We start from the raw sequence: 27,007 nt of genomic DNA on the forward strand, positions 1-27,007 counted from the left end.
ATCTTGTGTTGCAGGCCGCTGCAAGGGACAGAGCAGCCTGCTTTTGTTCTAGGGTCCCCTCCTGCTGTGTAGCCCTGGCAGCCCGCTCACCCTCCTCCTCCTCGGCGAAGAGGAGCTGCACCAGGTGCCCACAGCCATGCAGGTGGTGGTGTGCCGGGTTCCGGCAGTGCCCCAGGAGGAGACGCAGTCAGAGCAAACACGATGACTAAACTGGGGCAAGAGCAAAGCCTTTTCCTTGTGATGTGACTAAGGAGTGTGATCTTTTTAAATTATTTCTTTTAACCCATTAATTGCAATGTTTGACTGAAGTTCTTGCAATCAAGTACATTGGGTGCCCTGCGCAGCCCAGCTGTATGATCATTTTGACAGTTTCTTTTTTGCACTAATGGTCAAACCTAGCGTTTGAGAGCTACAGACTGGGATTTTTTTTAGCTTTGCAGATCGCATGCTTTTCTCCCACAAGAACATAAAATTGTGGGTTTATAAATTCTTTATTGAAAAATACACTTGCAATATTTTCATACAAAGTAACGTAAATGGTACAGAGTAACAATTGTCTGACAATTTCATAAATATTTTTACAGAAACATCTACGCAATTCTTGACTTCAGTCTTTTCATTATGCAGGTAAGAATGAAAGATGCTTTTGTTTTAATTCCACTGAAAGTTCAATGAAGGTAAGTCCTAAAGTTTCCCATTATTCAGAGGAGCAGGAATGACTGAAAACACAGAGCTTTTAGCTTTGGCTTTCTTATAAAAACTTCTAGTATCTGAGTGCGCTACATTTTGCATTATCACCACCATCGTCCCCCGTTATGTCATCAGGGAGGGGTAGATCGATGTACTGTACCGGTGGTTAGTATGCTTAATGCTTTCCTAATAAGTCTGGTATCCTGGAACTATTTTAAATGAAAACAGCTAGTAAGTCTAATATATGCACCACTTTGTTATCCTGTTAACAGGGGAGAGATTTCTCCCAGGCAGCCTGATTTAGTCCATTAAAAACAAAACAAAACAAAAACACCCCTCTCCCGCCCCCCCAAACCCTGTCCTTTAAAAACAAAGAAAGAAGCTAAATATATGTTTTAGGAGCTGGACACCACCGTCCTTCCACTAAGGGAGGTGGCCAGTTCCTGACTCCCAAGAAAAGCGATCTGAAGAAACAGTACAAGCATGTAAAATTTTTTGAAAAAAGCAAACATCCTTAGCCTCCTGCATTCCTTACTGCATATACGTCAAGTTACAATGAATCCTTAATGCCATTTGCTGAAGAAGGGAGCTATGGGATGGCCATTTGAAAAATAAATATAAAAGTCAAATTGCTTCAATATAGCAAGACATCTGATGTCAGCCTTTGAAAAAAATATTCACATTTAGAAAGTGCCATTGCAAATATACAGCAAAACTAATCTGTCTTAAAAATGATGCTTCACAGCCCTATCAAAAGTGCCACCTTTTGAACATGAGTTCGCTTTAAAACATTGCACGGCTAAAAACAATGCATAAACAAAATTACCTACCTTTATTACAACAAGGTGCCCAAACATTAAAGCAAAACGTGATGGTTTTCAGGGGCACACGAAACATCCTGAAGATAGGAAGGACCCATTCAGACAGCATCCTTCAGGGCTTGATAAGATTATTCTCCTCATCCCTTTCCAGTCAGGACTGGACTTTGCCAGAATATGACCTGTAAGTCATTATTTTTGTGGAGATCGTTACTGTAAAAACCAAGCCACCGTTGAAGGTGGTTGTCTTGGTGCAGTGCTCCCATGGCTGACGCGTGTACAGCTTCCTCGTCCAAAGATGAAAATGGCAAAGCACTGATAAAAACAGCGGGAGTGGATGGGCTAGAGCAAATGGATTTAAATACCTGTTGCAAGGTAGAAAGCTACGTTATGGGTGTGTTCTCCAGGCACCAGAGCGCCCCTTCAGCTGCTTTCCGAAGCCAGAGTCTGGCAGTGGATCACTTGTCCTGTGATGAGCTTAACCACGGTGTGAGGCTGGGTCGCGGGGTTTGAAGCGTGTCCCGGCACGGTGGGAGACAGCTCCTGCCCCTTCCTGCCAAGCCCAAAGGCCCAGCGCAGTCGGGCTGGGGACGGGTCAGGGCCGAGCAGCGGGGTGGAAGAGGATGGCCTGGCTGAAGGCCTTGCAAAGGCCTGGGGAATCCCCACGATGGGCGCAGCAGCGAGGGCACATCGGTGCTAAAACACCAGGCTCAGTGAGAGCCTCTGTCATTGGCGACATCTTGCAGTCGTCTTAACAGAGCGGTGTGATTCTCCTGGCAGATTCGCTTGGCTGGTGCTTCAGTGCCATCTTCTAGGAGAATGCCTCTCTTCTTTGTGGGAGTTTCTCCTGTTCTAACCATGCTGTTAATTTCCTTTAGCCTCTGGAGAGGGGAAAAAAGAGTAGAGTTATCTCCCATCATTGCGACTACCAAAATACAAAGTACACTTTTGTGCATTGCGTTACAGGGGGATTACACGTGCTTCAGTTCTGGAGATCGGTGTTGTACCAAGCGCTGTGACAGACTAACCTTTTTAGTCACTGTACTGGTCTCTCTGTTACCATATGCTAGAGCCTCTCAGACACTCAAGCAAGTTTGTTGCTTCAACACATGCAGAGCTGAAAGGCCTTCCAGCCATAGTGATGACTGTTATGTTACAGCACAGAGACAACAGGTTCTATCTAGAATGAAGATGCTTCTGAAGGAGGATTTCCGCTTCCTTCTTGGTGACCAGAGATCACAGGATTTAGCCTATTACATATTCACCTGGTAAGGATTTCATGTTAAGAGCCGTTTGGTGGGTTTTTTCCCTGACTAGGTAGACAAGAGCATGCACTTGTGGTTAATGCTCTGCTCCTTGAACAGTCTCCATACCGCATAACCCGTGCGTTACCTGAAAGCAAAGGGTGGCATTGCCACGCCTCTCAAGGCTTGCATGTGTACCAGTACAAAGAGTAACTTCTCAAAGTACAGAAGTAGCTTGGACACCTAATTGCTTTACAGCTTCTTAGATACCTGAACTGACAGTTTGAAGAGGGTTAGATGAGAAAGTACATCTTAGCCAATGTAAAAAGAAAGGTGTGTTGCTCAATCTTCTCCAGTTTCACCACTGAAAAGAAAAAGGTAGAATTTAAGGATTTATAAAAGCAAACCGAAACCCTGTAGTCTCACCTTAGATGGGCTGCTGCTGAAATAATAAAATATTTTCTCTCGAGGAGAGAGAGCAGACTCATTTTTGTGTGGTGAGATGTAGACCGGGTGATTCTGGGACAGCTGTATTCTGCGAGGGGAGCCAATCCTTACAAACGGGTAGGGCGAGAGCGGAGGAGAATCGATCTGCTCAAGAGAAAATGAAAATCACTCAGTAGCTGGTATCTGATCTCAGGTGTCACTACCTTAAGGCTTTTGTGAGTTGGTCACCTTGAACACAGTGTAGTTTTTTCCCACTAATGTCATACTATACATACTTACAACAGATTCAAGTTTTGTTATGTTATCAGGCCAGATTAGTACTTCTTTTTACTTACTTTTCTAACCCTGTCTGAGGCTGGCGGCTGACACTGCTCAGTGCTGTGTGTTTCATACAGGAGAACCAGCAAATAGGCATCAAAGCTACTTAATATTTCAGCAGCAAAATATGTCCTTGAGGTGGAAATTACTGTCATAAAAAAATATAATCTCTTGAATTTGCTTAAAGGGAGGTTTAGCTGAGAGTACTTTACTGCATGTATGGTAAAAGAAGATCTATTTACTAATGAAAAGCACAGAATTTAACTTACTGCATTTGAAGTATACTTCAGGGCAAACTCTTTAATCTGCTCGATGTAGATGTTGTTATAGAATTGTATAAGGTCCCCTCGCTCTTCCTCCTCGGTGTCACTGTTGGCACCTGTCAGTCGGGTTGGAGTGGGGGGAGCGCTGTTGGGGTGTGGCACAGGCAGGGTGCTGCTGGATCGCATGACCGGGCTGGAGTCCCGGCTGGCTGTGAGGGTGAGCGCAATCTCCGTTATTCAGCCTCAGCAGTTCAATGCACTTCAATCTCTTTAACCCCAGACATTCAGCCGCAAACCAAAACAGTGTTCCAGATGCATGCACTGCCGTATAGCGACTGTGAAGCTGGTGTCAATATCTGCGATGCCAATTTTGTTCCCTTAGCATCTTTCGTTACAAAAGAGCAGTATGTTGTTAAAAACCAACAAGCTGCTGAGTATGTGTACGGAAACACGTTTGATTTCTAACGTCTTGCTGGATAAACTGCAAGTGGCTTTTCTGTATAAGCTGAGTTTCATCACTATATAAGCAGAGCTAAAACTCCCTTTTTCAGGCATTTGTGCTGTACTTTTAACAGTAGCTCTTCCTTGTTGCCAGCTGGCACAATTTCACATAAGGAACAGCAGTATTTTTCAGCTAGTAGCAGAAATATTTGGTGTGGTAATACTTCCTGATGGTTTAATGTGGGAAGTTGCCAAATATATGTAATTATTTTTCCTCCCCTCCCTGGCACCTGTCTGTGACAGAAAACATTAATACCTACAGTTTATACTGTCATCTATTGAATGTCTTGAAAACTGGTGGCAGGAATAGACAGCATCACTTATTTGCTTTCCTTTATAAAAGTTAATTCAAGGAAAATGTGTTGGTTCAAATATCAAGGAAAGAACCTTCAGAGATGTCAGATATGCTGAAATAGATGCTGTGGGTGGCCAGTTTGTTCTTATCTCTGGAGACAGCCAGCTACTGCTTCTCAGCTAAAACACTGAAAGAAACAGCTGCAGCTCCATGATTGTGGTAAGTAAAAGAGTAACTGTGAACAGGGGCTAGCACTGATTCCCTTTCATTCTACAAAGATGTGGTCTGTGGTGTGCAAACTGAACTCAAGAGTTCAGGCCAGCCATCGTCGTAAACTCTTGAGGTAAGCTCATGTGATGATAGGTTCAAAACTGTCAAAGCGGGTGTAATATTAAGCCTGATTTATAGTAACGCTTAAATGTTATGAATATATTCTTAATTGTGTCCAAGTTTAGCAAAGAAGGAACTGTTTGGGGTGGAGTGACACAAAATCCAGCTCCTACTTTATGCACACTCTTTTGGGAATGGAATTAAAACCAAACATCGGGAGTCTGGAATCACTTACTTCTTTCTTTGTTTCTCTCTTTACTTCTGTCTGTAGGCGAGTTCCGCTGGCTACTGCTGTCACTGCTGCTGGAGCGGTGGCGGCGTCTCCTGCCTTTTATCAGGACGCTGCGATAGACCTGCAGGGAAGAAGAGGAGCGTGACAAAGGGAGGATGATCACATGTGCAGTCATGTAGTCAGGAAACAATAGTCTGCATCTTGTATCTGCTTTTTAGAAACTTCACTGTGGTATCGAATTGCTTCATACAGGGGAAAATACAGCCTCCTAAGAGGAGTATTATCCAGTAGGCGCTGCCTCCTTGGGTTTGAGGTAAAGGTATTTCTATTTTGGATGTAGTTTAGCTTAAAAAGCTTTCTGTAGTGCAGTATTCTGGATACAACTGCTGTCTTCAGAGGAGAGTGGCTCACAGAGTGCATTCATTTAATACTAAATGTTACTTTAAAAAGCGATCCATTTCTAAAATAGAACTAAGGCATTTAATAAACCAGATACCGCGTTGTTTAATACGAACTGTACCTACATGACTTTTGGCTTGTGGTTGTGTCCGGTAGCAGCGCATAATGTTCTGAAATGATCTGTCTTCCTTCGTAACCTAAGAGTGGATGAATAGAAAAGGTTAATAGCTTTTTCTGTCATTCCATTTGTTTGTTTCAGGGTTCTTGTGTGTGGTGTTTGGTTGGTTTGGGGCTTTTTTGAGGAATTATAATCTTTGGAATGTTGAGTCTTAAAGAAATTTTTTGTTTATTTGTTTTTTCTTTATTAGCGCCTTACCTTAGACATGACATAGATGGCACACATCAGCAGCTGATCCAAATGTCTGTCCATCATGATGTCAGGGCAATGCACCAAGGAGTACTCAAAACACGTCCAGATCTTTTTCCGCAGCTCATCAGATATATCGAGTTTGACACAGAGATCTCGCAGGCGAACACTAGCTAAATGGTACACCTGTTGAAATGGAGACTGCTCAGGGCCACAGCAATGGGACTTTTCTTACTCAGTTGAAAGGGTAGCTCAGACTTGCACACCGTAGAACTTGTGCAAATGATAAGCCAAGGGAAGAATAACTCAATTTAACTTTTTTGTTTAGAGGACATAGACATTCCTAGTACTGGTACTGATGCTAAGAAAACATGAATTATCCTGAGCACAAGAAGGGCACTGCATAGCCTGCAGAAACCACCATATTGAATAAACCAGAATGTCTCAAAGGTGAATTGCTTTCTTTTAAAGAGCTTAAAGAAAATGGACACCTTTAAGTACCTGCTGGCCAAGTACATCATCTATTTCACAGCTTGTGGTGGCTGTGGTGATAGTCTACTCCTTTGCTAGGGAGAATTTGCCTGTATAAGAAAACTACTCTTCACGTATGTCCATGACTAGACAAAGGGTATAGATTAACTTTGAAATGGAATATGCTCTTGTTATCGCTAATAAGTAGTACATATTTTAAAAATCACTGAAGGCTTACCAAAATACAAACTAAGTAAAGCACAAATTAGACTGAAAAGTACCTTTCTAAAAAAGAGTGAAAGTGAGCCCATCTTCCGAGGCCTGCTGGACGTGGCAGTGGTAAATTGCTGGGTTTGTCTTTGCTCTCCCGGAGAGATCTGCTGAACAGTCAGCTGGCCTGGTAACTGCAGTGTTGCCCCAGTCATCTGAGGGTTCAGGGTACTAGCAAGAGTCTGGGCACTCAGAGGTGGAATGGGACCAGAGACACCCGGAGGCTGGGTACCTACGTTTACTTGGACTGGGAAGAAAGTTATTCCTCCATTTTCATTGGCAATACCTGTAATTTAACAAAAAAACTCTGAAATAAGAGCAAGCTGTGGTGGTGGTGGAGGTGTTTGTGGTTTTGTTGTTGTTGTTTTCTTAAGAATTCAGTAATTCTTTTATTAGTTGCTTATAACTATATGTTTAGTGTATTATATATGAAACTGTTTCATCAAAATTCTTTGGCCGAAGTTTTTAACACTAATGCAACTGTCGTCTTGTGCTAGTTCAGGAAGGAAGGCTTACTGAAATAACTAAGTTTTACAAAATAGATGTTGGCAGTCCTTGTGCTGTACATGTTCTGTCTCCAAATTCTGCTCATCTGTTCATATAATTCTTCACAGTTATGAATCCTTAAACATACTTTTTTTCTCCACTGGCGTACATGTTCCTTCCTCTCGCCGTTACTGTGTACTAATACTGTGATGGGAACAAGCCTGAATAATTCTACAGTAGCTTTTCTCTCACCTTGTACTGGTATTGTAACAGTTTGCCCATTATTGGCCGTTACGGTTGCAGTTGCCACTGTAACCAGCGTCTGGCCAGGCACTGGAGTTACTGACATGGCTTCGGGATTCATGTTCTGCACAGGCACCGTATTGACCACGGGCTGTTGGGGAGCTCTGACTGGAGTTCCATTGTCAGAGGTATTATCGTTATCGACAAACAGTCTTCTCCTTGTAGGGTTGGCTGTAGGAGAACTGTATCTGTCATACAGGGTAGTTGGAGAGGATGAAAGGCCTGCGGATTAAAAAACACACACACACATATTTATTTTTTTATATATATATATATATGTTAACCTCTTGATGTATAATCCTTCATTATACAAATACTTGAAAGATATCTAATGAGAAATGAAATGCATCATGCAAGGCCCTTCAAAAAACATTTTTAAAAGCACATTTGTCTGACAGATTGCTTTTAGAGATTAATTTCAAATAATGTTGTGTTTAATAATTTTCTACGCTAATGTATTATGTTTTATTTATCCAGAGAAAAAGTTTGAGACTTCATGTAACTAAACATATAGTGGAGCTTCTGTTTTGGTATAACAATAAGGCAAACTGTTCAGTTGCGACTGATCAGAAGATAAGTAGTGTGTATAAATATTATTTAATGTATGCATACATATATACTGTTCATATACATAACCTCCTGAAAACACCCTATCAAAACAGTATTTTGTTCACACTGAAATGACAAATGCATTGGTCTTAGACGTCTAACCCACCTCTGTGAGTTGCAACAGAAAGACCTTTGACAAATGTGTTTTGCCATTAACCGTACGTTGACATGAAAGCAGCTTCCTTGCTGTACACCTCTTAGACCATGGCTTCAATTTTTAAATTTAAGAAGTGTGTGTTACGCTTAAAAAAAAAAAAATCTCACCTTTTCTTGGTCCTCCAGTTTCAGCACGAACCTCGTTTATTCGTCTTGGTGTCAGTGGTGAACCTACAACACTGTTCCCAGCAGACCTCTCAAAATACTGAGGTGGCATTACCTAAAATATTTTTACTTTTATTAGAGTGTCTGTATCACAGATTGACTACACAACAAACTCTTAAAAGCTTTTGCACTATGACTTTTGAACAGCAGAACTGCATGGAAAAAATAAAAACAAAATCACTGGAAAAACTTACCCTAAGCATAACTAAAACTTTGTAGTGATTGTGCTACTGAAGAAGATACAGTACTGTAATAATCCTTCATTGATTACAATTAGAAGTCTGTACCTCTTACCACCTTTCTTCCTGTATAGTGATCTTTTCAAGTGTATGTGACTGCTCCAGAAGTTCCCTGCCTGTGGGTTTTGTTCCTTGTTCTGCTACACCATGCAAATAGGGGGTGAGAGTCATCTCAGCCACCTGTCTCTGTTTTGGCTGTCTGTAGAGACGTCCACGCACAGACCAGAGCACACTGCATTGACCGTTCGCGCTGATTAGCTTGTAGGGTGGAACTGAAATTTGGATGTGTGAAGCCTCTCCTTCAGGGTATAACGTCCACTCTTTATCATCCTGTCTGATGAAGAAAACTAGGTAAAATATACAAAATGCTGCTCACCTCTTCACAACTAGGAACTTTGTTCTCATTTTCTCTGATTCTGTCCCACAGTATGGATTCCTGTTTCCATGCCATACATTCCAAAATCTGTTCTTCAATATGATTAAGGTGTTTTACTACTTCCCGACAAAGGCCATCCTCTGCTCTGATGAAGACTTCAATCACCTGTAAGGTGGATAATTATGATTAACATAATGTACTTGTTTCATAGATTTCTTCTTACAGAAAGACCTAATTCTAATGCCTGATTTTCAAGGAAGAAGAGACTATTAGAAATATTAAGGCTGCATTTCTATGACTCAAGCATATGTTGTCTTGTAGTTTTATCCCAAGACAGATATTTGTCTCTTTCTAAACAAACATGTCAAGCACTGTTGGAGAAAAGCTGCGACAACAGCTCATGAAAAAATGATAATCTATTAGTTACTCTATTGGTACTTGGATACTGCTCCTGTGTTAAACTGCTAACAGTACCTTGATTTTTAAATGCCCTGGACACACCGCCAGAATGACAGGCACTTGGGTAATATTGTTTCAGTGCAAAAAAGGGCAAAGCAGAGAATGAAGGGTTAATGTGTAAGTTAACATCTAGGTAAGGTGTTTTCTTCATATAAGTCAACAGAGTATTCATGACTTGATAAGGATTTCTAGCTATCAAATGCTTTACCTTATAAAAATGATAAACTGGAATGTCAAATATTTCAGTGATGAATGGGAAGTTTCCAGGTGGCTTATATGTAAAGGTGATTATCTCAAGGCAACATGCCAGCAGAGATCTGTGAAACACATCTTGCTCCAGTATTGCCTGTAAGAGAGTTGCAAATTTTAATACTTAATTTACAGTGTAACTGTAGAACAGTAAAATACTTTCTATTCTGCCTCAACAGCAAGATTGTCAAGCTTATAAAAAGAGATTTTATTTTGTAAGAGACAGAACAGAATCCAAAATGAGACATATTTACTCATTAAGAATTTCATCTACCTCTGTGTTTGCAAACAGAAATGATTTCTTGTATACTTTTTCTTCCATTCAGGTGTACTTACAGGCTATTTTTCAGAGATTTACCCTTGTTTTAATTAGCTGTTTATTCTGCTCTACAACTGTTTTCCTTTTTTGTAGATCCAACTTTAAAAATGAGGTACAGCTTGATTAGTTTTGCTTACAGATAAGTCAGCATCTCCCAGTCTCCTCCTCTCTTGCTCAATGACTGACTCCAAGACCTTGTAGTATAGCACCTCAGCACGACGAAAATGCTTACTAGCAACATCTGCAGGAATAGTAAATAGAAACAATATTGTGAAATGCAAGAAAAGAATTATATTCTTTATCTAAAGCTATAGAGATACAACAGTTCAGTAGCTTGTGTGGATTTCTGTGCTGCTGGGGCTACACTACTTTCAGGATTAAATCAGTTAACTTTACCTTAGGAATCCCTCTCCTGTGCAGCACTGACTTGCAACTGGTGAGTAGAAGAACTTATTACTGAACCCAGATTTTGATGGAAACACCATGTATACGAACAATCTTTAAATTGCTATAATATAATACACACATTTCAAGTTCAGAAAATACATTGTCTGAGAAGTATACCTATATGGATCCAACTGACACTGTGCAACAGAAAACACTGAAGTAACTAGAACAAATACAAAGAATTAAGCCCTATTAAGAAACAAGAAGGTCAAGACCATCTTCGTAATTTTTAACTCATCTTCATGAGCTTCACAAATCTTGACAAATAATACTTTGTGTTTGTACTGGCAGGATTTTAGTAATATCTGTACTAACCCATCCTTGTATGTAAGCCAAAATCGCTGTAGGACTTTTAAAGAACTTGTCATTACTGTCACAGAAATCCGTGCCATCGTTATTCTTGTAATTAAGAGAAAAGCAGTGCCCTTAAGAGTGCTTTTCGTTTCGCTTCCGTAGAACCGAAAATATAATCAAATTCCAGTGATTTAAGCGAAGGCTGGGTATAAAATTGTAAGCAGGGCTGAAATTTGCCATGCCTTAAGAATGCCAGGGAAAGACATAAGTAATAGAAAATACTCTTGCGCTAAACCATAACCTGTAAGTAAAACTGTGAGTTAGTTACAAGAGATAGACATGTTTACAGGCATTTTAATTCTTATCTGCATAAGTAAAATGTTTCCCACCTTTGGAAAAATTACTGAATTCTCCTTCAGACAGCATACTCTGGCAGTATACTTCATACATTTCTTTCACTCTGTTTGCAATAGATTGAGAAGGATCTCTGGAACATGCCCTGAAAATAAAAACCTCAAGATTTTCAACATACTATTTCTACTAAGACAAAAAAAAAAAAACAAACCCCAAAAAACAAACAACAAGCAACCCGTTTTTATCATACGATTAAAGCATGAAACTATAAATGTCTTGGACAGCAGTACAAACACACCCATATGTGCCTAACTGTATATGTACTGTAAAATGTCCACAGCATATTATTATTGCACATACTGTACAAAAATATGCGCATCTTTTCATGATCAGGGATAAACAGCGTTTTCCACGTGACACAAAAATTGTTTGAAAAATATATTGTACCCGAGGCAACAGATTGTCTACATGGAGAATAAGTTTTATTTTGGATCTCCTACAGTATGGAGTGATTTGCTAGATAGTGAGATCTGCTAAGTAGGAAGAAGAAAAGTCTTGAAAATTTTGTATTAGCAGTTTGTTGTTAGAGAAGCTCAGAACTGTTGGGTTTAAAATACTGTATTTTCTTATAGCCATCAGCCTCTTAAGGACAAAGGTGTCTAAATAAAGAGAACAAAGTCTTTTGAAATTTAATGTCTCTCTGGGTCCTGGGTCCTGTTTTACTCCAGAACCTTTCACAAATGACTCACATTTTAAATTACACTGTTTAGCATTAACATGTGTTTAATACTATTTTAAAAAGAGAATTATTTGTTTAGCTAGACATCAAACTTACCTGAGTATTTTCTCCAGATTTTCACTGGGGGCATTTTTCAGTCCTGCCAGCATCGTATGAAGGCGGCTCAAACTGTATGTTGCTATGGAAACAGGTGTCACATAGGGGTTGCTCTCTCTAATATACTTGCGGCCGGTAAGTGGGGTTGTAATCCTGAGTGATTTGGACTAAAAAGACAAAAAATAAGCATATAACTCTACATTATTGTAAAACTTAGACAAAGGTCGTAACCTACAAATGCCAATCTGTAGAATTCTTACCCTATGTTATGATACAAGCGTGGAAAAAATGGCTAGGAATCAAACAGCCCAAACTAGTTCATGTCTCAGGTAACAGCCAGCAATGAAAGATTTATCTGTGCCGCTTGGATGATTGTGTCGAATAGTACTGTATAATGTACAGACAGAGAGGATGCAACCTCACAGTGAAATGCGCATACTGAGAGTGAAGTGTGAAACAACTCGGCCAATCTAAAAAAAACCAAAAAACCCCAGCAGTCCCCTCCTGTCCCTTAAGTACCAAAGGTAGCTGTAACTGACCGGAAAGGAGTACTGAGCCAGGGGCTCCTTGCAGTGGGCTTAACTGACATGAAACAATGAGCATTTTAATTCATTTGCATCAGATCAAGTCTTCACATCAAAATAACACCAAGGATGTTCCTTCAAGCAGTGTACAGCAAAAACTATGCACCTTCTAATTGCCTAACCACACAGCTACTTAACCAAGACATACTACATTTTGGGGTCGTTTCACCATTAAGTTCAGCTCCCAATACTCCTCCCATTTGCCCCTCGCGCTCCTAAGTGTGCTTGCTTTCTGTCTCCATACCCTCCCAGTACAGATGGTTCCCCCGGCCCTGCCTTGGGCTCCCCGCAGCAGGCACCAGCACAGGCATTGCAGCTGCAAGCTGCCACCTTACAGGCCATGCTGTGTCATCACTGCAGAAGCATACAGGATTTGCACACCCAGCCCTATGCAGGCAAAACTTAGTGGCTGATTTTTTCTTTAAATAGATCAGAAGCGAAGAATTAACTACTTGTACTGATTTTGCAGAAAAGGTTATCTTGATCTTATCTCTAAAGAATGTTGAAAGCATTAACCAACTCTCATTCTGGAAAAAGATCACATAACTATTTCGGTGATCTACACTATTTTACCCTTTTACTCTCTGTAATCTAATTGTGCTAATACAGCTTATATCCTTCTTTATTTGCCTGTCTTGTATCCTTCCTCCTTTAACATACCTTTTCCATCTTCAGGGACATTTTGATCTTCTGTAATCACAGGTGTATGTATATGCCCTCATTCAAAGCCAGTGCCTGTTACTATAAAGCTAGTCTAGTCACACGAAGGCCCTGATAATTTTACAGGTCCTCACTTTATTGTTCTGAAACATGTAGTGTTCTTTATCCTCTCAAAGACCATATTCTATGCTATTTTATTAGTGATGTATAAAGACATACCTATGTATCATGTTTTTAGGCAAGTAAGGTGAAAATCATTCCCTATGATATAACTAAAACTGTAAACAGATGTAATATTAACATTTGAAGCATATCTGTTAAAAGGAAACAAAACAAAAATGACGTAGAGCAAAGGGCTGAGCAGCTCTGCATATGTTAAACAAAAAACTCTGCGTGTGGGACAGAGATGTGAGGGAAGGGGGACAGACAGGTCCAGAGGACCCCAACAGTTGCAGGACAATTCAGCACCTGCCAAACAACTATGGAAAATTGCCCCTTCTGTTGCGCTCGAATATCTTCACTGAAAGATTTAGGTAAAGACACCTCTTTAGGTAATTACCTAAATATTCTCTATATTGCGAAAACCCAAATGCCTGGAGAAATTCTGAGCAAAAAACCTGTAAGCAAGCCATATATCTAATCAGTTACAAAACCCAACTCAGTTATGCTGTGTACACTCACTGATCACCGTAAACAGTGAAGATGGTATTATTTTAGCAGCTGCTTCTCTGCATCAGACATAGCCCAACTCACCTCATTCTCCATACAAAAACAGCAACAGAGATCATGTCATACTCACCCTGTCAAAGTGCTGCTGCAAATTATGCTTCACTTGTACTCGTTCGGCGGTTTCCATTCCTGAAGTTGTATTCAAGCACCTTGTGAGAGTTCCAATTTCTTCATCTGCATCCTCCCCAAGAAATATTCGCTCATCGAGATTTCCTACTGACAAGACATACTCCTCGTAGGCCTTGTTGATAGCTTTGCTACAACAGAAAGGAAAAGGCAGATTGAAACCTCCCTTTATTGAGACAGTGCTTTGTTCATCTGCTTACTGAACGAACACAGCTCTGGCCTCTTGGAAGTCTACTGCAGAACTTCTTTTAACTCTGACTTAAGCATTGGAGCTCCTTTGATATCTACAATCTCTTAAAGCATGACAGTGACCCGGACATCAGTTTTCCATTATATCTGATGGTTTGCTATTTAATATAGATGCAGGAGGAACATAATAAAGTACTAAGAACTTGTATTTGGATGGAAACGCAGTATCACATCATCATAAACTATGCTTACCATTTTCATACCATTTTAAAGAAAGTAAGTCCTACTCATAAGCATCTCTAGGTTTATAAAGAAAAAAATACCACCAAGCCCGATTCCAAACCAGGAATACAGTGACTCACAGGCTATCTCCAAAGTTCCCAGGATCTAGAAATCCGGTCAGATTTTCATCTTTTCCTTTTAAAAGCTGTAAGACAGTTACAAACAAAGTTAAGAACTAAGGAGAGACATTTTGATTCTTAAAAACTTTTCGAAGATAACGAGTAAGGGTAAGTTTTCCTACATTACAGATTTATTGACCAACCTTTTTGTCAAAAAGTTTCCGAATATATGGCTTCCAAAAATGTTCCTTTATGCCTTTTGCTTCTAAAACTAGTCCATAATGTAATGAACACAGTTTTTCAATGATGCAGGGAGGATCAGATGATACTTTATAATCCTTACTATGAAAGTCTTCAGGTAGACCTACAGTTAAGAATATTATATTATTTAATTTTGCAAATCCATATTCTGTCTTCTTATTAAACTTAAATTCTGTGCTGTGTAGTCTAGGCAGTGTGAAATTAAAATGGTAAACTAATTAGTTCTCTTGAAAGAATTATTAACTATACAATGCCCACTCAATGTGATAATGTTATCAAAAGGCAATTTTGAGGCAGAGATTTTAATAAAATATATATTTAGTGATAAAAATTTTTAAAATCAGTTTTAATAAAATACCAGTCGAACACTTGTGAACTACAAAATTCATTCAAATATATTTGAGATAATGGTCCAGTTCACATCAGAACAACTACAAAATAAACGTGAATATTGTACAGCACTGAAAATGAAGTAGAAGTCTGGAAAGAATGACATCAGAATTTCAATGGAAACTTCTCACCATTCATTTGCATTTGTGGTTATCAAGCCCACCTACATTTCCATTCTCTTGAGCAGCAGCAACCCAGAAATGAGAGAGGAACCATCAGGTTGCCACTCTCATATTTGAGGCGCTGGATCTTTCCAAACTGTTGCCTCACAGAACTCTCCAGTCTGACTGTCTCCAAGAATGACGGTATCATTGTGTGCTCTTTCACTGACATTAAAATGTCATTAACTGAAATTTTTACTTCGGAACTTCCTTCAGTGGTATTCCCATAGTAAATTAAATTCTTGACGTACTATATTACTGCTACAGTTCACTAGTCTGTTACTACCGACTGCATTAACAGAAATCTGTGTAGCCAGATATAGAAAATACTAATTCCCACATATTTCAAATCAATATTATTCAATTTATTCTCTGCCACATAGATTCATACTGATTTCAGTAGTCTTATAAGTTCTTGCATGCAGTGGATAAAGATAGATATTTTTTTTTTCCAACATACCTTTAAAATTAGGATTCAGAAGTTCTTTTCGGTTAGGACACTGGAGAGCATTTCCATACACTAGATCCAAAGCACACAGCAAGAGATGGTAGGAATTGACCAAGTCATCACTGATCATAGGAAAATTACCTTTCAATATTAGAACAACATAAGAGATTAATTAAAATTGGCATCAATTTAAAATTCTTTTAACCATGAAACTGTTGAGGTTTGTATCACAATCAGTAATGCAGTCTTGAAAACAGAGACTTGGGTGACTATAAACATCCGGATAGAAACACAGGCAGCAAACCAGACATACGCTTCATAAAATAATCATAAAATATGTTTTCAGGAACAGCAGCAATTGTGTAGGAACTCAAATACATTGTGCTGTTCTGAAAACAAGCATCACCAAAATGTTGATAAATGTGATATTGCAGACTCCCTCTTTCACGGTAATATGATTAATCAGTGAATCAGTGCATAAATAACTTCAAGCAGCATGAACTGTATAATGCAAACTGCCTCGAGGAAGAAAAATTGGTTACCATAACTCTAGCAACACAAGCCCTGCTGTCTGGAAGTGTTACATCCTGCAGCAGATTCTTACTCCCTCTGCCTGAAGCAGAATCTTGTTCTGAAGCTGTAAAAGGGGGAAGAATGGGTTCCAGCCGAGACCTTCCTTCTCCCCAATTCTGCATTGCTTTTAAGTTTTGCAAAGACCTTTAACTTTTGCTAGACTAGACCCGAGAGCTCAGACGTCCTAAAAAAAGCAAGCGCCATCCCCTGCTTCAGCTCCCTCCCCATTTTCCAGAATCTATATGCCACTCAAAGATTATTTGCCACTCGGAGATTATTTTTCTTGCCAATCTTTTTTTCTTTACAAAAAAATTTGTTGGGGGCACGCTCATTACAAACAGTAAAAAAATTAACTTTATTTCTTTTGTGCTTTACGAAAGAGTTAAAACGTGTATCTCATCTGGTTTACAACGTAGCTTTATTTCGTACACCTCTAAATATTTTTTATTTATCATCTTCCTGTAGAAAAGAATCCTTGTAACCTCTTCACTCTTCTATCACCTTTCACAAAGATTATATTCAGATTCATTGCAGCTTATGAAACTCATTTAGGTTTACAATATTCCTTTAGAGGAATGGCCACAGCTAAAAAGTTTGTTAAATGAACTATACCATTAATTAGTACCATAAATCACAATTCCATGAATTTATATGCACAGCATGATTTTCTATCACTCTTTCAGTGCTAACAACTCTTCTCTTTTTTTTTTTTTTTTGCTTTCAAGTAAGCCCCAAACCACTTAGCTGAGCCTTCTATGAAGACCAGGCTTAACTCCTTGAAGAAATCTACCATATAGTGATAAACTCACTCGGAGCACATCAAAATGTGTGTACGATTAAAGAATTTCTCGAAATTATACTGTTACTTTTCTACCAGTAACGTACCAGTTTGTTCAAATTTATATTTGATCTTCTGATTCCACATTTGTTGAAAGAAAAATAATTTCAATGCAGATAATTGGAACTGTTTAAAATAACGAAGACCTACATGAAATTTGTATTAACTGTATACACTTATCAGTTATTTCCAAATCATTAAAGGTTGACAGCAAAGCAATGAAAGTGCTAAATACAATATCAAAATGTTAATCAATAAAAATCTTCAAGAAGTAACTCTTGTAACATAGGTTCACTTTCATAACCATGAAGTCTAGCATGGCAATCGTTATCATCAGCACAGTCAAAAATAAATCCAAATTTTACAGTATCAGTAGTTCCATACAAATTATTTGTCAATGACATTTCAAACAATAGCTTACTACTCCCTTTCACAAGCTAGTAACAAATAATTAAAAAGTTATCTCAGTGCAACAGAGAGATATTTTTTCATTTATATTTTAAAGAGAGAAAAAAAGTCAAGATAGTTTAAAGATAAATTCTCACAGCAGTATGCAAGAACTGCAGTGTCGCTAAACAAAGTCGCTGTCCTTACTTTGCAGGGCATACCAAAGGTGAGAAACAAGATCTGTACTTTCTGCATTTGTGAAACTGAGCGCAATGATCTTCAGGCTTGCAGAAATATCACAGAGACAAGCCTGAACTTGCCACTGATGTGCGGTTGCCATGATAAAGGATTACTGCCAACCCTCAAAACACAGTGATCAAAACTTAACATGAATATTTTATGCCTTAAATGGTCAACAGTTAGTTTACATTTTTGTGCTGCCACACTTTAATAAATCTACCACTAGTCACTAATTTTACGGTTTGCAGTTACTGTAAATTTTCCTTTTTCTTGTAAAACTGAATTGGTTGTGTTATCAGCATGGAATTCTCTATGAAGTTAATTTGCACGTCTGAAACTGCTTGCCAGTTAATGTATAGTTAATTGATGACGTAGTTACTCAAACATATTAACCAACATTTTAGCAATAGGAAGACTTGTAAAGTCCCTTTCCACCTTGTCAGCTGTCCAATCTACCCACAGAAGTGAAGATTTTATAGAAGGGAAAAGAAAAATCTGTGATTTTTCAGACTGACCTACTTACTCCCTCAGCTGCCTAACTGTGCTAAAGAAGTGAAGTCCTGACTGACTGGAAATCATGTACAGTACTAACTCCCCTCCGGACTCAGAGGAATGTGAATAGGTATTTCATACTAATTGAGAGCGCTATTTTGGACTGAAAAAAAACCCCAAACCATACTGTGTTTCAGGGCTGCAAGCAACATAGCTATTTAGGAAAGATTTATCTTCCCCATTCAAGTGGAATTTGCAGCCTGTTGGAAAAAAGCACCTTCTATGGTGATCTTCTGCAGATACAGTGTTCAGAACAGCACTCGTGCGACACCACACCCTTCTTTATCTTTGTACAAAGATGTGATGGTGAGGGTGCAGTAATATTGCCAGCAACTTTTCCAAAAGGGAGCTGCTGGCAACCCTCTGTGATGTGGTAGTATAGAAAGAAAGGCTAATCTGTGTTGAACAAAACTAGTGCCAGATAATTCAATATTGTGACAGCCTACTCTTATCCTGTCCTCAAAAGCAGCCAATTAAGGAAATCACAGCACACTGCAGGAATCTTAGTACGGCTTTACTTTTAAATTGTAAAAACCCCCAAAACATCCACCACACACCCCAAAAACAAAACAGAATTCCTTTTATCCCTTTCCTTGTAGAAGTTAAACTATTCGTTTTCTTCTACTAGAAGTTCTCTTAGGAAAAAATATGAAAAGTCTCTGGAAATTATTAATGGACCTGAATCTACACAGAAGTTCCTTCAGTGAGGAATATAAAATTTGTCTTTATTTTCCTCAAAATACTATCTTACTTCTACAGAATTCCCATTGAATGCTCACCTAAGCAGTACCTGACTAAAACCCTAGCTATGCAAAAAACTCTTTAAGACCCAGGTTTGACGAAGAAAAACTTTAGACTATATGTGATGTGACTGAACAACTTAAGCCTAAAATAAGGATTTAATCCTGTTCCCTCCTCTAGCTTTTTCTCCCATCAGTCATTATCAAGAAAACCTGCTGAAATCCTCTGCTATTCTAATTAGCTCTAAGGCTGCTCTTATGATAAAGATTATATATACATTGCAATGTCTGTTCATTGCATTATTTCTATAGAACCATATTAACAGAGGATCCCCTTACGTGTTCCAAAGGAATCTGAGCCTTCAAGACAGTCAGCCATTTATATATATACTGCTATGTCCAAAACGCAAGAGAAAATTGCCCTTGCAAGACAGGCATATGCAGACCTATTCAGTAATGCATATCATTATTTGATGCAGTTGCTGTGTGCTCATTTTTTAAAAAGGTAGGGGGTCAAAAAGAATTAGAATGCTATCTGCAATACTAGTGTGAAAGTATTGACACCTAGAGTTTTATGATAAATTTTTGCCAGGTTGTAGGAAAAAATTCACTAAATATTTTCAGTGTTGCTAGAAACTTTGGAGAAATATTCTTTGTTCCTCGTAAACATGCATATCTACCTTATGTTAATTAGAACATCTAAATATGAATTCAGTAAAATTCTAAGCTACTTTTTCTCTTGGAATTACAGCATAAATCTCCACAATACTGGAAACTTTGTAAAAATATTCCCCATAAAAGCTACCAAACTATTTGGACATATAGCTTACCTGAGAAGTGTGATAAAACATGCAGCTGCAGAAATGAAGGCAGAATACATTCTTTCAGGCTGTTCTGGGAAGGCCTCTTCTCCAAAGGCATTTCTGAATTCAGAAACGCCTGCACCTATTCAGTGTTTAAGGACTGATGTAATACAATGACTAACAAAACCAGGTTTAATCCCTTTCAATTTTCTTACCTTTTGCATGAACAAACAGCACCCAACAGAACTGGAAAACTTCAGTCACAGTGCATGGTTGTCGTCTTTTGGGAAAAAATACAGCAAGAATACGCCCTTTAAGCTCAGTGAATTAAGACTGATAGAACATCATACAACATTCAGCCCTTCTAAAAGCAAATGAACCTTTACTATAGTGTGGCTAAAATCTTAAACCCTTCCCATAAAAACCTGACTAAAAGTAATAAAGCAAGCTGCACACTCGTTTAGTGCAGACACAAGTGGAAACCCCGTCTCAGCCTGCATGTAACTATTCAAATGTCACTATGGCAGTCCAACACAGCAGATTCCACTAGAAACAGGCCAAGACTTGAGCAGAAAATTACTGTAAACTTAACATTAAACATGGCTGGTCTAAATGTTTTCTTTTAAGGCAAAATTGTGATCTTGGTTCCAAAGAACAAGTAAGTATCTGAATTTAAAATCTACAGAAAATATTATTTCTGTTTCTTCATACAATAAATGGTACATATAGTCAATCAAAATAGTTTGGGAGCCAGAGCTGAAATTCCTTCTTCATAAGCATTCTGAGAAATATAAGCCTGTATATATGTTCTTGGAGGAACGCATTACACAACATGTTGATATTAACATACCTAGTACAGGCAAGAATTTCAAAACTGTGTGACCACAAAAGTGTCATCTATGTACTAATGTAAAGTGTTTTGTATAGGATTTTATATAGTATACAGAATTTTGAAATATAGTAAATGTTTCTTAGAACCAAGTTTCTCTGCTGGTCTTTGTTTAAAGTGCTTTCAAATAAAATATAACTCATTCATGAGGCCCCTTTTTAAATTAAAGGTTTATAGCTATTAAGGATTTGCTATTTAATACTGCTGCACAGACCATGCTGGACAGTTCTCCTAGATCTCCTTCCTGCTTTCACATTTCTCGCTATTGTGTTCAGTCTGCGCTCTTGGTAACAGAAAAATCTTGGCAGAGTAATCAACTCATCCAATTTTCCCCCCCCCCCCAAAAAAGTCCCCCCAAAATAATAAAAAAACCCAACCACCTAGAAATTATGCTGAAGTATTTACTGTGCGTATTTAAAAAAAACAAATCAAACCCCCCCAGCGCCAATTTTTATAACTCCATAACATCATTCCTTTCTATTTCCTATATCGCAGCTCGTCCTCTATCAGATTACATGAAGAATGGTTTTAAATATCAAAATTAACATACAATTCACACAAAAATTAGTAAGTATCACCTTCCAACTTAATCTTCAAAATTACTTCACACCTTACCACCCGAGCTAACCAACTAGCAGGGTTTACTCTTCTGATCACAGAATTAATGTATGCAGGATATTTTAAATTCAGCATTATACACAAATATACATCTCAATACATAATTCTATTCCATCTATAGTTGAATTCCAATTTACTTACCTTTTGCATTCTCCAAGAAAATCATTTAAGCACAATCCCATCTTTTATTATAGATTCAAATACATTTGGTTACAAATGTCACTAAGTTACGGTCACAAGAACATCAAGGGGAGAAAAAAAAAAAAGCCAAAAAATCCAACTAAGAAGTAGTCTGTAAATATTAGAAAAAGTGAAATAAAATAATTTTTAGAAAAAACCCCAAACAAACCACAAAAACAACCAAACAATGGCACTTCACAGTAGTGAAGATGAAAGAAATAACAAATAGGAATAAAACAATCTCTACTAACTACCGTGAGCAATCGTAAGCCGTGTTAAGTACTGGCACAAACAGACGAAAACTTCTTGAGATCAGAATAGCCAGAAAAAGCAGCCAGCATGTAATTTTCACAGCACTCCTAATATGAACAATAACAAAGAAAAAAAGCCTCTACCATAAAGTAAAATACCCAGAAGGTCTGTGTCTATGAAGACAGCTGTGGGAATTACTAGGCAGTGAAATGGACTGAGTCATTCTATGAGTTATTGAGGCGACACTGATCGTACAATGATCAAATCTTCCAGCATTTCCCATGTTAGAAATACTAAGATTTCTCTCATGCACACACTGCTTTTAATCTCTCTCCTTTCCCCTGCCCCTCAAATCACAGAAACTTAACAGCTTTGGAATTTCCTGTATCTTGTCAGATGTGACCAACTGCAAAAAAGATTCAAAAATTACTGCGAGCAAGGACAGACAGACCAGCTCTGATATTATAAAGAACTACTATGAAAACACAGTCAAAAATACAACTAAAACAACTGAGCAACTTCATTATATTTTTGTAATAGTGATACTCTAAAATCAGTCTGGAAATAACAGAAACATACCTCTGTTTTCTTCCTCTCTGTTGACGAGGTTGGTCTTCTTGAGGATATCTGAAAATGTCCTGAAAAATGGGCTCATACTTCTTAAAAATTACTGCAGAAACTGTAAAGTTTCTTTCTAATCTCTCCGTTCGTTCTCTGAATTGGGAGGGTAGATTTGCCATGTCTTCCCATTTTTTCATCTTGTTAAAAAACTCGATCAAGCTGAAAACACCAAACAGGTTAGATCTGAAATGTTTTTTGTGTTGTTGTTCCTCCCCCCCCCCCCGAAATACACTGTACATTTTATTTATTTACAACAATAGTGCAACTTTTACCTCCCGAACTACTGATAAAATGGCGGTATCGCAAACATGACAACCTACCCAGAGCCAGTCCTTTACCTATAAACAAGGAGGAGCTCAGACAGCTCACAAGTATTATAATATCTTCGGCTGATAACCACATTCACAGTTCTTGGCTTTTCCTCACAAAGACACAACCAGCTCCAATAGTCAGATTACTCTGAAATCTCATTTCCCTCATTTTTCTGAAAAAGTTCACTAACTTAAATAAAACAAGCTGGGTTTTACAATGTTAAGAAGATTCTACAAAGCATAAACACCCCCCCCCCAAGTGTCAGTAAATTTCACTTCATAAATATGGCTTTCTTTTATTTTTCACTCCTTTATCTACACCTTTCAATGTTATAGGTCCTTGATAGCTGAGATCACAGAAACTCTTTATCCACATTCAATTCCATGAGTTGCTGATTTGGAAAAAAAAAAAAAAAAATTTAAAGGAACACTTTTGTATGTTTGTAACCAATAGCAATGCTCCAGCAGCAGAGGAGATGGGGAGAAAAATTATTTAAGAGCTTTTTTTTTTTTTGGCCAATCTACGAAATTATTACAAAACAATCAGATTGCTAATAAATAAAGTCAATTGGTCAACTGTTTCAGGAAGTTTTTCATTATTACTTTACAGACATAAATATTTAACACGAGTTTGTTTATCAGGTTCTGACATCACTTCAGTTTCATACAGCTAGAACATGTGAAAAATGAAGTCTTCTTACAAAAAAAAAGAGACATTGTATGAATATTTTTACAGCCACTTAAAAATGGTTTCTCATGTGAGAAGGCCACACTTTGCACAGTCTTCAAAAATAAAACTGTTCTGCAGGGACTTGTATCTTTCTCTCTTGAGAGAGGAAAAGCAATCTCTGATTTTGAAAACCAATGTTTTTATGACGTAGTAATGACCAAATGGAACTTGCCCTACTTCTGTGGCAATGAACTATAACACAAAGATTCTGATTATATGAATTCTATCTTTACAAGCAGGAAACAAGACAGATGTTTAACCTTTGTTCTCAATTTCTAAGTTTCACACGCTGATTAGCAGTCTTTGAGATTTTACAAATGTTTAAAAATTTGCAACAAGAAAAGTTACCTTTGTTCGGAACAGCGCAAAATTCTGGTTAAGGATACGTAATTTCCCTCAGCTGTTCCTCTGCTCACAGTTGGAACTGCTTTTCTGCAAGCCACATACAAGGCACACGCTAGCCAGTGCAGATCGTTTCCCTGTGAATTAAAACGTCAGGCATCTAAAAGACTTTATCGAAAAAAAACCACCATACTTTTCAGCCCTGTGAGCAGCATCAAGGATAGAACTGTGTCCTAAACTCACAAAGTTCAACCAGCAACAAAGTCGATTCGTTGTTTCAAGGTTCTGTTGAGCTACTTTGTGGTTTTAATTAGGAGACAAACAGGTGTCAAACCCATACCTACTATTGAACTGTGTCAAAACTAAAATTACCTAGTTACTAGTTGCCTTTATAAGTTTCACACCCGACCCAAAGTTTAACAGTATATTTTTAGTGTTACTCTTCTCCTATAATAACATTTTGTATCGCCCTGGTGTTACAACACGCTACAGCTCCTTCCTGTCAGAAGGTTCTCCTGCCCCTGGCAGACGGTGGGAACGGAAAAACATAGTTTCCATTTTTCTCTGTGTTACGCAACAGAAAAATTGCTCCGTCTGGTCCCTAAAGACAGAAATTAATTCCAAAGAAAAGCTTTCAAATGTTCTTCTCCCTCTACGATTAAAAAAACAAACGTTTTAATGGGGGAGAGGCAGTAGCAAGGGGGGTCACGGGACGCTGAGCTGGACGCCGCGCGTCTCTCGAGCTGGGCGGTCCGGCGGGGCCGGCCGAGCACCCCCGGGCTGGGGCAAGCGTCCGCCTCCCCCCGCTGCCACGACCGGCCGCCGGGCCCCGCCGCTCCGACTCGGGCGAGAGCTTCCCGGCTGCGGAGGGGCAGCCCCGAGCCGCCGAGGCAGGCCCGCTCGCCCATCAGCGCCGCCGTTATTTTCAAAAAGCCCCCCCCGGGACCGCGCCCGCTGTTCTTTCTGACGCCGGTCGGGGGCTTCGACCCGGGACTCCGGCGGGTTCGCCCTCTCCGGGGCCACAGAGCAGCGCCGCGCGCCCCCGCGGGCTGAGGGGGGGAGGGGGATGGGGAGCGGGAAACATCCCTCAGGGCGCTGCCAAGGGTGAGGCGCGGCCCCGAGCGTGTCGAGGGCTGACGAGCCGGGGCCGCGCTGCGGGGGCGGAGCGGGGCTGAAAGAGCCCCCGCTCGACCGCGAGCTGACGGCCGGGCGGCGCCTCAGCGGCGGGCGCTGAGAGGGAGAGGCCGTCGCGCCTCAAGGGCCGTCCCGGTCCCTCCCTCCGCTTAACCCTCTCCCTCCCGTCGGGCTGACCGCCCGGGGCCGGCCGCCTCAGCGCGGCCCGCCGCCGGGCCCCTCACCTCCAAGGTGTAGTTGCGCTTCATGCTCTGGTAGCTGAGCCAGGCCTCGGAGCGGGCGCGCTCGTCCATGTTGAGGCTGCTGCAGAGCTCCTCGTAGCGCTGTCGGGTGTCCCCCTCCTCGGTCGGCGGGGAGGGGGCGGCGGGGGCCCCCCCGGCTCCCGGCTCGGCCTCGTCCTCCTCCTCGCCCGGCATCCCGCACCCCGGCGCTAGGGGGCAGCGCCGCCCCGCCGCACACTGCGCTTGCGCCGCCGCCCCTCGGAGTCGCGACGCGCATTCGAATCCAAACACCCCGGCGCTGGGACCCGCCCCCCTCCACCCGCCGCTCCGCCACCTCTCATGGGGCAGCGGGACGACGCCCCGCCTATCCGCGCGCAGGCGCACCGCGCCCCTGGTGGACCACCCCTTCCCCTCCCGCCATGCACCGCGCGCGGCCGCTCGGAGCCGGAGCTGCACGGAGCGGCTGAGGGGCGGCGGGCAGGGCCCGTCGCCGCCCGGGCTTCGCTCCCGCCGCGGCGGAACCCCCCGGGTCAGGGACCAGAACCATCGATCGTGGAGCAGTTCGAGGCCCTCGTCATCCGTCACCGAGCAGAGAGTGTTACGCAGCGGGCAGGGGAGTCCAGGGCTGCTGAGGGCAGCGGCGCAGAGCCGGCACGCGGCCCTGCCGACACAGGGACGTCCCTTCTTCAACTGCCTATGGAGAGGTTTAGACTCACGAAGGAAAAAAACCCAAATTCCAAAACTAGGTCACCAACTAACAAGGTTCACCACGGCTCTGAGTCACTGCTGGGGGCTGTGCAGGGCTGTCTCGGTAACGGGACGTGAAGAGGGCGAGAGCAGCTCTGAAGGGACCAACGGCAATACAGGGGGAAGATGTAGCGAGAGCCCCAAAACCAGGCCTTAAGGAGAGGTCACGCCTGGAGCAGGTACACGTGAATGAAGAGCTCAGTAAAACAGACCGTAGTTTCATAAGAGATTTATTGACTATGCCTGTTTGCTTTAGTACTGCTAACATTTCAATGCACAGTGCAGGGGAAAAAAAGGCATGTCACGAAAAGATGGTTTGGCTAATTGTGATGTTTTCCAGGATACGAGTGTGCACGTTTTCACCCAGCAGCCAGAGCACCAGATGGCAGCAGAAAGCCGAGCTGGCGCTGAAAGACAGTGATGGCAGCGGGGTCCCCCCAAACCTGCAGCTCCCTGGGCCACGGAGACAACCTTACAGGAGACAGCCTGGGGGTCTTGCCCATTCCCCTGTAACATTAAAAACTAATGGGTAGGCTGTACCTAATGTCCTGCACCTGTCTTTGTTTAAAAAAAAAAAAAAAAAAAAAAAAGGACTGAACTTTGCAGCAAGGCAGCAGCTGCTTCGAGGTACACAGGGCATTGACAGGATGCTCTCTGCCACCCAGCAGTCTGTGGACAGCACTGCAGAGCTTTTCTGTTAGGCTAGATTTACAATATTCATTAAGGCAGAAAGCAGCAATAACTTACTAAACTATTTTATCTTCTACTGAGAAACATTAATCTACTCTTTCAAAATCCTTTGGATAAAAAAAGGTAACAAACCCCAGCAGTATTAAAAGATAAACAAAGCCTTAAAGGTAAGGTTATTACAGTGTGATTACAACTGCAATCCTTCCCGATGTTTTTATGCATCCAGATTTTGTAAATAAATGTTCTGTCTTGACTGCTCTTGTGTCAAAGTGATTTTTCATTTAATGGTCTACTGAAAACTTAAGACAACAAAC

General features: G+C 40.5%; 1 protein-coding gene across 1 annotated transcript; it reads right to left on the bottom strand.

Moving 5' to 3' along the window:
* Positions 1–472: 472 nt before the first annotated feature.
* On the bottom strand, positions 473–25,535 carry RBL2 (RB transcriptional corepressor like 2). Its single transcript, XM_075433532.1, has 22 exons — positions 25,260–25,535; positions 23,908–24,038; positions 22,477–22,677; positions 20,174–20,238; positions 15,838–15,966; positions 14,769–14,929; positions 14,587–14,651; positions 13,980–14,166; positions 11,937–12,103; positions 11,137–11,246; positions 10,144–10,247; positions 9,647–9,784; positions 8,980–9,144; positions 8,308–8,419; positions 7,384–7,656; positions 6,657–6,931; positions 5,914–6,090; positions 5,663–5,734; positions 5,142–5,259; positions 3,787–3,989; positions 3,179–3,343; positions 473–2,389 (listed from the first exon to the last, which is right to left on the bottom strand). The coding sequence occupies exons 1-22, from the start codon at positions 25,449–25,451 to the stop codon at positions 2,219–2,221; spliced, it is 3,381 nt and encodes a 1,126-aa protein (XP_075289647.1). The 5' UTR covers positions 25,452–25,535; the 3' UTR covers positions 473–2,218.
* Between the last annotated feature and the right edge of the window lie 1,472 nt (positions 25,536–27,007).

The sequence above is a fragment of the Opisthocomus hoazin genome, chromosome 12 (assembly GCF_030867145.1).
Source record: "Opisthocomus hoazin isolate bOpiHoa1 chromosome 12, bOpiHoa1.hap1, whole genome shotgun sequence".
Classification (NCBI taxonomy): domain Eukaryota; kingdom Metazoa; phylum Chordata; class Aves; order Opisthocomiformes; family Opisthocomidae; genus Opisthocomus; species Opisthocomus hoazin.